General features: G+C 51.0%; 4 protein-coding genes across 4 annotated transcripts; 3 read left to right on the top strand and 1 right to left on the bottom strand.

Moving 5' to 3' along the window:
* Positions 1–1,431: 1,431 nt before the first annotated feature.
* Positions 1,432–3,741, top strand: mlh1 (DNA mismatch repair protein Mlh1; the record flags this gene model as incomplete). Its single annotated transcript, XM_056216535.1, has 3 exons — positions 1,432–1,707; positions 1,755–2,021; positions 2,077–3,741. 3 exons carry the CDS (start codon positions 1,432–1,434, stop codon positions 3,739–3,741), a joined length of 2,208 nt encoding a protein of 735 aa, XP_056070782.1.
* Positions 3,742–3,985: 244 nt separating this feature from the next.
* Positions 3,986–5,067, top strand: NBP35 (cytosolic Fe-S cluster assembly factor nbp35; the record flags this gene model as incomplete). Its single annotated transcript, XM_056216536.1, has 2 exons — positions 3,986–4,070; positions 4,130–5,067. 2 exons carry the CDS (start codon positions 3,986–3,988, stop codon positions 5,065–5,067), a joined length of 1,023 nt encoding a protein of 340 aa, XP_056070783.1.
* Positions 5,068–5,620: 553 nt separating this feature from the next.
* Positions 5,621–6,697, bottom strand: N0V89_007776 (uncharacterized protein; the record flags this gene model as incomplete). Its single annotated transcript, XM_056216537.1, has 1 exon — positions 5,621–6,697. The coding sequence occupies one exon, from the start codon at positions 6,695–6,697 to the stop codon at positions 5,621–5,623; it is 1,077 nt and encodes a 358-aa protein (XP_056070784.1).
* Positions 6,698–9,021: 2,324 nt separating this feature from the next.
* On the top strand, positions 9,022–9,942 carry N0V89_007777 (uncharacterized protein; the record flags this gene model as incomplete). The annotated part of the gene is made up of 1 exon (XM_056216538.1): positions 9,022–9,942. The coding sequence occupies one exon, from the start codon at positions 9,022–9,024 to the stop codon at positions 9,940–9,942; it is 921 nt and encodes a 306-aa protein (XP_056070785.1).
* Between the last annotated feature and the right edge of the window lie 4,717 nt (positions 9,943–14,659).

Consider the following 14,659-nt stretch of genomic DNA (forward strand, 5'->3'; position numbering starts at 1 on the left):
TTCTCATCAATTCTCGTCTTTCCCAAGCAGTGAAGTCACCAACCATCGATGATCTTTCTCAATACTGTGACCTGTTGGTCCCACTCTTCCCGCCACTCGTAGTATTTTAGTTCTGACGGTAAGAGCCCCTGCAAAGTTACCCAAGTTCGCTCGATTTGCTCCAACCAAGCCTTGTCCACGCTCTCTAACAACTTGCACAATTCTCTCTCCATAATACGTTTTCTTACGTTTCTCACCCAGGCGGTTCGAATGCTGGACTCAGCGATGGGCCATAAGTATGCATCAAACCAAATGTTTAGCGCCGACATATTCCTCGATTTGTATATCCAGCCAAAACCATTGGGCCAATCATTGCGGACGGAGAGAGTGTTCAATTCAAACCTACAATTCCAATCCAGCTTCTTCGCAAAGGAACAATCGCCGCACCATTGAGACTAACGAGAAATGGATAAACTCATCGTAAAGGAGTTCTTCAGAGATGAAATATCTACAACAAGAGGTCAGATTAGTAAAGCCTTAGTGAATCTGGAGGTGAGCACCGCTGGTCTGTTTGGTTTTCGTGCCATAGCCGTTGGTTAGGCACAGGATCCAAAGTTTGTGTAGTCCTTGACTTGTCGGTATAATACGGGGGACATAATGTTGAGAGGAGCAAAATAATTATAGAACAGTTTTTACCTGAGATCATTTACAATACTTGTTGCTAAACATCTCGTATAACTCGAGATCCTTTCCCAAGAGTGAAGTTGCTAGATCGCTTATATCGATGGTCAGATTCTTGTTTCTTTGCCCCATGCGCACGATGCTCCACTGGTGTGGCCGTAAGCCAGGACTGTAGAGGCCAAATGTCAACAGTCGACAAAGTGTAGGTTATATGTGTGGAGCCATAGAGCAAAGTCGCGACTTCCAAGCGTACCAAACCACAGATGTGAAGTAAGTCGGGTACGAGCCACTTCCGCATCGTAGGGTAAAGGCTTCGCTTCCCACGGGCTGGAAGGCTTGAGGGTAGAACATATTCATACACCTGCAGACGTAGTTCGGCAGGCAGGCGTGAAAAGTAGCAAGGCTGGTTTAGATCTTGAGGCTTGATAGCCCAGACTCGTGGCAACGTTTTCGAACTAAGTGAAGTGATGTCCTGAGTTCTGGAGCGCTCTGGGGTAGCCCGCGCCTTCCAGGCTGCTGCCGGCCTGGCGTAGGAAGCCTGAGGTGTGGGAGGCTGCGTGTTCATTATCGGCTGGATCTCATCAGTTGCTGCGCACTATGTGAAGCTTAACTTGGTAGCTGGAGCCCTGGAGCACCACAGCGCACGTGACAGCGTGCGAGCGGGGTCGCGTCACCCATCGCTCTTGCCGACTCGCCGCGTCTGCAGCATCCATCACATTTCATCGTGCACACCATCCGTTCCATTCTAAATGTCTCAAGACCGACAACACAATGGCGGATGAAATGGACGTCGTCCCGCCGTCGCCGCGAGGTACGAAACGGAAAGGCGACGAAAACCTGCCACTGCCAGCACCGCGACGTATCAGGGCGCTTGCCCAAGACGTCGTAAACAAAATCGCCGCTGGCGAGATTATCGTTGCGCCCGAACATGCGCTGAAAGAGCTGATCGAAAATGCCGTGGATGCAGGGTCGACATCGCTGGAGGTTGTCGTCAAAGATGGCGGGCTAAAGCTGCTGCAGATTACCGACAACGGACATGGCATCGATGCAAGTTCTTCAAACTCATCGACGCGTTTCCTACTGACATTGCGCAGAAAGAAGATCTGGCGATTCTTTGTGAGCGCTTCACTACCTCGAAATTGAAGGCTTTCGAGGATCTCAGCTCCATTGGAACGTACGGTTTCCGTGGCGAGGCGCTGGCGAGTATCAGCCACATCGCACATCTGAGCGTTACGACGAGAACGAAGGAATCGAGCTGCGCATGGAGAGCGCACTATTCGGACGGTAAGCTGGTCAGTCCAAAGCCTGGACAGAGCGCTGAACCGAAACCTATCGCCGGAAGAGGAGGCACGCAGATCACGGTAGGTTCTGAAGCTTCATGTGCTTCTTTGGAAGTCTTAATAATGATGGAAATAGGTGGAGGATCTCTTCTACAACGTCCCCTCACGAAGGCGTGCATTCCGTTCAGCAAGCGAAGAGTACGCTAAGATCCTCGATATGGTCGCGCGCTACGCTGTCCACTGCGCTGGCGTCTCGTTTTCATGCAAAAAGCATGGCGCATCTACCGCCGACATATCGGTGCCGACAGCTGCCGGAACCTTGGATCGCATCCGACAAATCCACAAAGCTACCGTTGCTAATGAGCTGGTTACGCTGAACGCAGAGAACGAACGATGGGGCTTCAAATGCGAAGGCTGGATCAGCAGCGCCAACTATAGTGCGAAGCGGACTACTCTGTTACTCTTCATCAACCACCGCTCTGTTGAGTCCTCGATTATCAAAAAGGCGGTCGAGCAGACGTACGCTACTTTCTTACCTAAAGGCGGCCGTCCATTCGTCTATTTGAGCCTAGACATTGAGCCTGCGCGAGTCGATGTGAATGTGCACCCGACAAAACGAGAGGTCCACTTTCTCAATGAAGACGAGATTATTGCCATCATCTGTGACGAGATCCGCAATAGCTTGAGCAAAGTAGACACTAGCCGTTCTTTCATGACGCAGTCGTTGCTGTCTAACCAGCCAAAAGTACCGTTGGCTACCCCTGTGAAGCAGACAACACCCGGGACATCGACTACTCCAACTCTCACTACTCAGCGGAGTGATCCAAGACCACCTCCAACCACAGTCACAAAGAAGCGAAACGAGAACAACCTTGTCCGCACCGATGCATCGGCACGTAAAATCACTTCAATGTTACAATCGCATCCGTCAGTAGACGGCGTTATCAATGAGGATGAAGACATGGATTACGAGTTCACGGAAAAGGAAGCTTCAAGTTGTCGCCTGACTTCGATCAAGGAACTACGCGCCCAAGTCCGCGACGCGATGCACAACGAGCTCACAGACATCATATCCACACATACTTTTGTTGGTATCGTAGACGAGCAGAGACGCATCGCAGCTATACAAGGAGGCGTCAAGCTCTTCTTGGTCGATTACGGCATGCTCTGCAACGAGTACTTTTACCAACTCGGGCTCACCGATTTCGCGAACTATGGGTCCATCCGTTTCAACCCGCCGCTGCCTCTCCAAGATTTGCTCAAGGTCGCGGCAGAGCAGGAGAAGCGCAATGCAGGCGATGCCGCAGATGAGGTTGACTGGAACGAGGTCGTCGACAGCGTTAGGCAGCAACTCGTCGATCGACGCTCTCTGATGGCAGAGTACTTCTCGCTTGAAATCACCGAGGAGGGCGAAGTGTGCTCTATTCCCCTGTTGGTTAAGGGCTACACGCCGTCTATGGCGAAGCTTCCGCAATTCCTACTTCGTTTGGGTCCGTATGTGGATTGGGACTCGGAGAAAGAGTGTTTCCAGTCGTTCCTGCGTGAACTCGCTTCGTTCTACGTGCCCGAGAGCTTACCACTACCGCCTACTATACCGCAGGATGAAAGTGGGAAAGGAAAAGAAAAAGTCGTGGAAGAGGATCCAGAGATAGCAATTAGGAGAGAAAAGGTGAGAAAGGCCGTTGAGAATGTGATCTTTCCAGCTTGCAAGGCGAGGTTGGTGGCTACGAAGGGGTTGCTGAAGGGTGTGATGGAGGTGGCGAACTTGAAGGGATTGTATCGCGTGTTTGAGCGATGCTAAGGATGTCGCTGGACGCGGGATGTGAAGATAGCAGAGTAGTTTGATATCCAGTCAATCAGGGATCAGACAATGCAGTTCAGCGCATGCTTTCCCCAAGCTCAGACGCCAGTTCCGAGTTTCGGAAGCGTCCGTAGTGGGGTCGCTAACTTCAGCCCTATCGCGTGGTGGCGGCAGTTGATTATCAAGCGCCTCAACTGTCACTAAATCCGACTGTCGCCCTCCCACAACACTTCACACATTCACGATGGCGCCCCATTTCGAAGAGCCAACGCAGGTCGACCCCGATGCGCCCCTTCATGTCGCCCCGAAGCTCGTCGCCCCGGAGCCAGGTACGCTGTCACCCCACCACACCCCTCCTTCGCACTTCTTCTAACGCGCTCATACACAGAACACTGCCCCGGCCCCGAATCAGAACAAGCAGGCACAGCAGACAACTGCGCCGGGTGCCCCAACCAAAAAATCTGCGCCTCCGCCCCGAAAGGACCCGACCCCGACATCCCCGTCATAACAGAGCGTCTCTCCTCGGTGCGCCACAAGATCCTCGTCCTCTCCGGCAAAGGCGGCGTCGGAAAATCCACCTTCAGCACCATGCTCTCGCACGCCTTTGCGTCGAACCCGTCTTTAACAGTCGGCCTCATGGACACGGATATCTGCGGGCCGAGCATACCGAAGATGATGGGCGTGGAAGAGGAGACTATACATGTGAGCGCGGAGGGGTGGGAGCCCGTGTGGGTGAGCGAGAACCTGGGCGTGATGTCCGTGCAGTTTATGCTGCCTAATCGGGACGACGCGGTGATCTGGCGGGGCGCGAAGAAGAACGGACTGATCAAGAAATTCTTGATGGAAGTACGGTGGGGGGACATGGATGTGCTGGTGGTGGACACGCCACCGGGGACCTCCGACGAGCATCTTTCTGTCAATTCTTTTCTCAAGAGCTCGGGTGTCGATGGCGCGGTGCTGGTTTCTACACCGCAGGAAGTCGCTCTGTTGGATGTCCGGAAGGAAATCGACTTCTGTCGCAAGGCGAAGATACCCATTTTGGGGATTGTGGAGAATATGTCTGGTTTCGTGTGTCCAGGCTGCAAACACGAGAGTCAGATTTTCCGCGCGAGTACGGGGGGTGCGAAGCGTTTGGCTGCAGAGGAGAAGATACCGTTCTTGGGCGCTGTGCCGTTGGATCCGCGAATAGGCATGGCGTGTGACTTTGGAGAGAGCTTCTTGGATGCGTATCCTGAGAGCCCGGCGTGTAAAGCGATACGGCATGTTGTGCGGAGAGTGGCTGAGGAGATTGGTATGCAAGGCGATGTGTTGGAGGGTGATGAGTAAGGATAACCTGTTTGACGGAGCATTTGGGCGGCGTTTTGCATGGTTTGTGAGCGATGTTGATAGCGTTTTGTTTGTGTCATGAAAATGTAGACTTCCTCGATCGACGTCAGATCATCCTTGCCTGCATTACCTGTTCTTCGCTGATCTCTGAAGTTTGTAAGTCGCATTGGCCCATATGAACGTCTTTAAGCCAACGGTAGCGCTGGTCGGTCGAATTACGTTCGCACATCCTCCAGCCGTGTGACAAACGCAATGTACATACCGGTGTGTATATATGTGTGTATGTGTGTGTATAAGTGTGTGTGTATAAGTGTGTGTGTATAAGTGTGTGTGTATAAGTGTGTGTGTATAAGTGTGTGTGTATGTGTACATATACACATTTATTCTATATGTGAACATGTTTACTAGCTAGGACTGCATGTAGCAATCAATGAGGCCCTACGTGCCGGGGCAATGCGACTCCACTACGAGCTGCATTAGGAATAGTATGCGAGATGGTAATAAGCCTTTGCTCAAGTTCCAACCCCGGCGCGCACACTTAACCTCACCTCGATCAACTTCTTTGCTGTGAGACCATGTCCAGAAGAGCCCTCACAGCTTCTGCCGTCTGGTCTGGACAGCGAATCGGGAAGTCGTGCCCAACCTCGAAGTGCACGTACTTCGAATTGCTTGACAACCCCAGCTGTACCTTCTGTACCTGCTTACAGAAAAGCTCTGCGCTCTCCATCCACTTCACTGCATCGTCACGATCTTGAGCACTTCCACCACCGAGTCGCATACCTTCAGTAAGCATCTTGCGCCAATCTTGCGGCATCTCGGATGTCGCCACTAGCAATGGTTTCGCACCCATAGCTTGGTCGTCAATCTGCATTCTGCGCGCGAGCTGTCTTCCACTGTAGTGGGTAGCCTCGTCTGCGGCGGCGGGCCTCGTGCGCTGAATAGCTGCGATAGCGTCGTCCCATTCTTGATCGGTCATACCTGACTCCTCACGTAGATGCGTTAGAGCCTCAAGGTCTACATCTTTGGTGACTTTCTGGAACGACACTGGTGGTATGGGGCTCAAGCACTGTTGCAGCAGTTCGCTATTGGTGTCCAGAAGCGCCATTCCAGCAAGATCGTCGGGGTAGAGACCAAGGTAGGTTCGCGCGATGATCCCGCCATATGAGTGTGCGACCAGCATGTACGGGGGTTTGACGCCGATGGCAGACATGAGCTGTTGAAGCTCGTGGGCGGAGTCCTCTGCGGTGATCTTCCGACTGTTGTCGCCGTCGTTGCACAGAGTACAAGAACGGCTGCTAATCGTTTGCCAGCCTGCATTTCCGCCAGCGCATACTGAGCAAGGCTGAGGATGATTCAAAATATGGGTCGTTTCATTGGCATCCACCGCTGGGCGCTCGCTACGTCCATAGCCTGCCCGATCATAGAAATAGTTCCTCACATATCTCGAGACAGCCCGGTGAAAGTGCACGTAAAGCTCTGTGGGAGCACCACCGCCGGTAATGAAGATGACTACAGGCGCTTCAGGCTTTCTTGGTGGTCCTCGTGCGCTCACGAATAGCGAGTATGAGCCGACGTCGACTAGTCCGGATTTATCAGCGACTTCCCATTCGTTCTTGGTGTTTATCAGCATGTTGGCAAAGTCCTTGCTATGTTGAATTATCAGGCTGTACAGCTGCGATGAATTCGTATGCGATGGATGCCAGGCGGCCCTTTTTCGTTACTCTTTAGACACATGAAGCATACACCTGAGGGCAGAAGACAAGGAGACGGGCGATGACGCAATGACGAAACAGACGAAGGATTCGTGCGGTCTCCCGCCCTTGTGGTTGCGCAGCAGAGTAAACGCGCTTTGCGCTTTCCATGCATTATACGAGATCGGGGCTAGTCCGTTTAGGGAAGAGTGTGCAGCGTGCATTGAAGCCTTCATTGTGGTGCATATGCACACCGTGCTATCCACCAACCACAAGCAAATCAGCTCCCAGTACATGTACACAACACACCTGATCTAGTACGTGATGGAGATGGGCCTGGGAAGGTGTCCCATACAGCCTTCAAGTGCTTTTACTACACAACGCGAGGTACGATAAATCAAATCTCTGGTATGATGCTTTTAATAAAATGCTTTCCCTTTCTAGTCAGATACCGGTGAAGCCTTATGATTGTCAGCTCATGTAACCTTGGGCTACATTATGTAGTAGGTGATCCTCTCCTAGCTCGACACCTGGCAAGATATCGTCCCTCTACAGGGCTCTGCATTCAGCCCCCTGCCCTCTGCCTTGAACCACTTATCAACGATAAGGCTGAGGAGACCGAAACGATGAATGGCTCTTTCCATGGCCACGAGACTTGCCCGCCTCGGCCTTGGGCCAGCGTCACTCACCGCCCAAGTGGCACTGCTTGTATGCAGATTATCCATGGGCTTTACAAATAACGTTTTCAGCCCTATGATGGTGGTTTGAGGAAGGTCAACCGGGTGGACTCTGTGTACATGGATCCACTTTCAATCGCCTCTGGGATCATAGCTGTGCTTTCTGCCTCTGGAAAGACTGCACAGGGTATAGAGAAGCTCTGGGGACTTCGGCATCGAGAGAAACACTTTCGCGATCTGACTTTGACAGTAAGTTCGGTTGTCACTGTTGAGTTTAGGGTTGTTGACCCGCTACAGATTGAAGGGCTCCGGATCCAATATCAAAACGTCAGACCTGCCCTAGAATACATCCGCACAAACCACAACCAAATTCCGGAGTTTCAAGAGGGTTTGTACGACATCGAACAGCTGTGCGAGGAGACCAAGAGAACGTTTGCGGCACTTGACAAATTGATTGGAGACATTAGACCTTGCGGCTCTCAAAAGCCAAGAAAGGCTCAATGGATTCGTCGTAAAGCCGACTTGGTTCGGCTCAAGCGGCAAGCGAAGGACAACACGAGATCTCTCACGGCATCGCTCAACATTCTCACGAATGTTCACTCCCGGATTAAGATAGACATGCTGCATGCTTGGCTGGAAATCTCCGCTCGCCTCCCAACACAAGACTGTAACCGTTTCCCGCGAATAGATCAGGTTGATCGTCATCTTTTGATCGAAACTTCGAGCAGAACATCATCAACCGAGTCCTTCTATACCTTCGATCGCGAAGACGAAGCTGAACAATATTTCGAATGCTCGATCCCAGACCTTGTACCTTCGATGAGTAGAAGGAAAGATGGTCATAGCCACTGCCAATGCAAGTGCCACTCGATTGTCTACGCCACTACACCGAGCTGGATCAAGCATGTTCTGGGGACTTTAACGTTCAACAGAGGCGGATCATCACTGACCAAATGCGGAGTGTGTGACAAAGACAGATGCTGCAATCTAGGAACGATCCACGTACAGATCAATTACAACGCACCCAGCTGGACATTCCTAAAAACTTTGGTTTTATGTATGCAAGCGCAGATTGTCGGTGGCTCTATTCGATCTTATAATATATCCGTTCCCAGGGTCATAGAATACACAGCAACTATTTGGAGCGTAATCGAGCTTGGAAATCTTTCTGATTTGAGGTATTTATTCTCCGAAGGTAAAGCGTCCCCGGATGACGTTGCGCTCGATGGAACATCACTCTTAAAGGTACGTTATAACCTTCCCAATCGGACCACTTATGCTGAGCACAACTTAGTATGCCGTAATACATCAACAGAGCGAAGTTTACTCGTTTTTACTCACAATGGGAGCCAACCCTTTGTTCTGCGATCAGTCCGGAGTGTGAGTATGTTCGATATTCTGGAGGAAGTTCTTCTTGTGGCTGTAAGTATGTCGCAAGAAAATGACCTCTACCCAGTATCCTAGAATATTATAATGGGTCTAGTTTCCTCGGCTAAGACAATTTTGACAGTATCGCGATCCAGCCAGGCGTTGATCGTGCTCTCAGCGGCATGTCCCCCAGCCGACATCACAGCATCGATACGCAGATGTCGCCCGACTTATTCACTAGTGACGATGTTTTGGCTCAGCAAAATTTCAGCGACATCCATCTCGTCGTCTTAGGACTACTTTCTCACGACCTCGAGTCCTTACTGAAGACCGACTGCACCGAGATAAACCTCCAGGATGTGAACGGAAGGACTCCGCTTCTTTGGGCTGCCTGGAGAAGCGACATTGCAAGTGTGCTTCTTTTACTCAAGTATGGCGCCGATATCAACAAACCTGACCACGCGCTTTATACGCCATTAGCCAGAGCCGCTCAAGCAGGCGACTTGTCTACTGTGGAGATCCTTCTGACAGCCAAAGCTGAATCCCACGTCCGAACATCATGGGACCACCAGCCGATCCACCTAGCCAGCGAAAACAGGCTCAATGGCAACGGAGTAGTGAAAGCACTACTCGAGTGGGGCGCAGACTCAAATGCCTACAGCAAGGGCTCCGGTACTCCTTTACACAACGCCGCGAATCGTGGGTCGATCCACACGATGCGTACCCTCATCGAGCACGGCACTGCAATCGACGCTATTGGACGAAACGGAAGCACCGCTGCTATGGTGGCCTTATATTGTTGGAACGAACCCGCGTTCGTTCATCTAGCAAGCGCCGGTGCTCGTTTAGATGTTGTCAACGATAGTGGCCACAATATCTTGCAGCTTGCCACCTGGACTGCGAGCGCGAAGGCTTGGGATCTACTGATTGACCGCGCGGAGAGTGGCAGTCTTGGCTATATTGATGTGGATGCGTTACATGACGGCCACGGTATCGAGCAGTGTTACCGTAAGTGTCGGAGGTTGTGGTATCGCGGCCAGAGAGGAGATGAAAACCTGGAGCGTGCCAAGTTTCTCCTTATGATTGAGATTTGCGGATTCCAGCGACAACGTCCTGGTCGTTTTTACGATCTAACTTAGCAAGCCTCTCTATTTTTCGTTTCTTGCAGGTTTATGTTCTTGTTTGCGAAGAAATTGTTGTTACAGAGGGTGTTTTTGTCGTGATTAGACGTGTGTATTTTTTTTTCTCCTAATGTTTGACATATTGTGACGATTTTCTACAGCATCCAAATTGCCGCCTCTTGACGCTACTTCTATCTGTGCTGCGCGATACATCTTGTGCCTAGAGACGAATAGTCTTGATAAGTTATTACTAGCTCTCCAGCCAACGTAGTGGCCGCTTCTTGAGCGAGACTCGATCTTCTATGTCACGAATACTGGCTTTCAACAAACTTCGATGTGTCCATCATGTAGCCGTGTGATTCTCGTACGTCAAACAGCGAAAATTAGATCGCTTCTCTCTGCCATAAACTAGGCCTAGAGACGGGTGGCTCACATTCGCGCTGAGACCAGCTATATGATCGCTGCAGGCCATTTGATCATTACCTAATGCAAACGCAAATGCTAATGAGGATAAGTGATAGTATTTGGAAGCGGATACCCAAAGGTATCAGCTGTTCGCAGGCTCCAAGTCGTGCACTTGTGTGCTATTTCTATCCGTCAACGGGCTACCTCCAATTGCCTATTACCGCTCTCTACAGCGCATATTGGCCACGTGTGTGAGACTTGACGCCTTCGCTTTTCTCTCGCTTCCATTCGAGCGTTCGATTGGCGCATGGCTCAAATATGCATAGACGAGCAATGATCCATCGCTGACTGGTTGTTGCATACAAGGGACGAGGCGCAGCACCCAACGCTCGGTTATAGGATTGAGGGCTCAGCTCACTAATATGTCTTCGGCAGGTCGTCTCGCTTCTGCACCGCTGTCTTTTCGTCTTCTTCCTCCTCCTCCTCTTCTACGAATCTGCTGCATCTCATCTCCTCTCGTGCTCATCGAAGAATATCTGCTCTCGCAAAACGCGCCATGCCTGCACCGGATCGGGATGAGGAGTGTTGGACCGCGCGTCAGCCTCTGGCAATTCCTCACGGGGCTTCGGTCATGTCGCCGTGGCTTGTAGCAACGTCCTGATGCGTTGGAACGTAGTTGAATATGGTCGATGCTTTGCAAACGTTCGCGAGTGTTCGCACCTTCCCATCACGACGACACGTAACACTCGGATGCGCACATCCTCCGCTGACGTGAGTTGTAAAAAGCATCTGCCTCCGGAGCATAGACATTATTGAAAGTGCTAAAATCATAGTTAGCAGACATGTATCGGATATCCAGCGATTAGCGAAAGGCGTTGCTTCTCTGGTACAACCCTCGCCTCTCGCATCCCACTCGCAATGAGCATGCTCGAATGCCGTCTTTCAACTTTTCGGATGAACACACAGAGGATGGAGTTGGTGAAACACGAGAAAATACGTTGTTGGAACCAGTCCCGGCGTTTCAAAGTGGAGGGTGAGCACTCAACGGTGCCACACAAACAAATGAGTAGTGTAGGCGCTCGGGGTACCCCGATGACGGAGGGATCCACCTCGCACCGCCCTTTCGCTTCAACACTTGTCCGCTCTCTTGGATTCAGCCATAGCCATACTCAGAAGGTCCGCCAAACCATTGAGACACAGATCGAAGGACTCCATCTGCCTGGACCGTGACTTCCTAGTCATTTGTTAGTCTTCCTACGGAACTAGATCGGAACGATCGAAGAGCCATAGCACTCACCGCCCGATTCCGTTGCCACCCCTGATCCAAAGTTACTGTCCATTCCCCATCTTCATTGCAGTGTTCTGCAACGAGACCAGAATCTGCCAGATCGGTGCACGAGGAACACCAAGCCTTCTAACCTGACCGCTTCCCGGAGGGTTTGTCTCCCCGCCCCGCTTAGTTCGCCGTTGAAGGTCTAACGTGTTTGACAGAGAAGCTCTCACAAGCGTGCACGACGCTCAACTGTCCAGATTCGTCTCGAGTCCTGCCGTTCGTTTCAAGACTCCGGATAGGAACTCTTCGTCCCGACTCTTGCATTACCCCGCAAACGCGTCTTTCAATACCAATTGTTCTCTCAATCTCTCCGGATACCTTCGAAACTTCGTCACACGCGAGCAATAACGATGCATTCATTCGCTCCACACATACAGAAGCTGTCAGCTGGAGGGGAAAGTGGTGGTGGCGGCATCGAGGGTTCAATCGGGCCTGACAAGGACCTGAACAAAGCACCTGAAGATGAGGAAGTCGAGCGTGCTTGTGACGAGAACATGGCTACACAACCATTGTTTGTACACATTGCGGTCAAAGCGTTTGCTGCCTCGCTTGACGTGCTCTTACGAAAGCAGCGCCAGATGCTCCTGCCGATGGAGCATGTCGCTTCCATCTAGATGACATTCGGGATCTCTGTGGTAATTAGCTATGTCGAGGAATGATCATATATCCGGGTGAGCGGAGAGAGAAATGCCAATATATATACATAAAACGCAATAGAAAAACTTTTTCATCGGCCAGGGCACACGCACATGCAGTACGCGCGGCCAAAGGGACGGAAAGGAACACAGCGGGAGCTCATCCTTATAGATCGGTCAAAGAAGCCCAGAGGAAACGCCATGTGCAGGTGTCTGACCGATCGATCGAGCTTTAACTACCGTTTGCTGTATTAAGACGTCGGACAGCATACCCACCATGCACGTTGAGCTGCAAAGACTAGGTATAATATGCAGCCACCCTCACGGCCATAAAACGCTGAGACAAGTCAACGATCGCGCCGCAAAGATATATCTCAGCGATCCGAAACCAGTCTGCCAACCAAAAAGAGCCATTCTTTTAGCGGGAGTCTGATTTGCTTTTTCCTCCTATTTTGAGTCAGTAGTCCTCTATTCCAAGCTCTTCCAAGTTTGAGTCGCGCATGCCCTCATCACTTGGGGCTTCGTGTTCTTTATGTATATTGTCAGTCAAAGAGCCAGGCTGCCCCGCAAGGAGGAAAATCCTTGACCTGTCCTCAAGAACGTCCGAAGAGATGAAGACCAAGTGGTCGCAAGGGTGCCCCTGAAGATGTGGAGTGATGTCGGTGCTACTCGACATTTTGGGCAACTATGGCCGCGTGTCTAATGATCCTCACGGCCTTCGTGACGGCGCTTCCAGATCCATTGATTCGGTTCACTTGGTATTTGCGGACAATGGATACATGGTATCAAAGACGAGTAGAGATTTCTGCATGTGGGGACGATGAGCTTTTGGAGCGTTTAGCGTCACCTCTCCGCACTTTTAGATTGGAAACTACTGCCGCCCAATCAGCCCAATTCGAAAGCTTCTAGTCCATTCGAAATCCTGGGATAATGGTTGGACGATCTTACCTCCACTCAGGTCAGGCTTTCTGTCGAGAATTACGTGTCTGATAAAAGAAAGGCTACTGCGACAACAGTCCTCGCCATGGCTTTGCAAATCCTGCAGGGTGTTCAAGGCAGCATCAGGATAGATCAAATGATTTCACAAGTGAAGCTACTTGTCGAGGATTCTACTCTGATCGCCACAAATCGCGAAGATGTGTTGAATCTAAATTCACAGCTTCAGCAGTTTGCGGCACAACCACATATGGTAGTCATGACTGTCCAATCTCCCGTCTTGGTACCTCCACGTGACCAATCAATGCAATCAAGTTCAACGTCATCAACCCCGTTGTCGAACGTTGACGCCATAGTGGGGACTAGATCCTCCCAAGAGGAGCCTGTACGTCAATCACGACCAGAAGATGAGATTGCTCTTGTGTCAAATAGAGACTCTACAGCCGTTGTGTCTATTACCGGGAGCCTTGTCGCAAACCTGCGCTGTGAACCATACTGTCGATGTCCATGTCATATCAGTAATCGGGCAAGGACGCCACGGTAGGCCGAGCAACTCATAGGTGCGTTTGCTTTCTGTGGCAACGATTCGATTGATCTGAAGCGTCGGCCATGCAACCAGAAACAATGCAGACGAAGTGGGCCACTGCGCGTCAAAGCCTCCTATATTGCACCTTACTAGATGTTCTTAAACAACTTCCTGATCTATATGCAAGCCGAGATTCTTAAAGGCACACTGTCCTACAACTCGACCACGCCAAAAGTCATCCTTTACACCGCCGATGTCTGAAGCAATGTCGAATTAGGAAAGATCTTCGCGTTGAAACAACTAATTTAATGACTGCTTCATTTCTCCATATGTCGGGAACCCACAAGGCACCTCGCCTCTGAAGGTATTTATGCACCAGGTTCCTCAGGAAGATACACTGACATGACGATAGTATGCAGCTTTCAAAGGTGAAAAGGACGTATACGCGCTTCTCTTGGCAAAGGATGCGGACCCGTGCCCACGAGATCGCTTTGGTTTATAGGTTTGATACCCGAACGAAAGGCACGAATCACTTGGCTGATCTTTCCGCATGGCTGTGTAGCCAGAGATTGATCGAGCATCTAGTGGTGTGCATTCAGACCGAGCCCCCGGGATCGCAAGCCTGCACGACCCATATTTCGCTACAGACATCCTCGATCAGCAGGTATTCACCAGTCTGCATCTCATAATCCTGTGGCATCTACAAATGGACTTGGAACCCACACTGAAGTATCATCCGCTCAATGTTGATGAAAAAGGCTCTAATGGACGCACCGCCCTCCTATGGGCCGCGTGACGAGGAGATACAGAAGTCACCAGACGGCTACTCAGTCACGGGGCCAATACTGACCAGGCTGATCACGAAGGGTTTAATCCACTGGCAAAGGCCTGTGTAGCCGG

The sequence above is a fragment of the Didymosphaeria variabile genome (genome assembly GCF_027946475.1).
Source record: "Didymosphaeria variabile strain IMI 356815 chromosome Unknown scaffold_5, whole genome shotgun sequence".
Classification (NCBI taxonomy): Eukaryota; Fungi; Ascomycota; class Dothideomycetes; order Pleosporales; family Didymosphaeriaceae; genus Didymosphaeria; species Didymosphaeria variabile.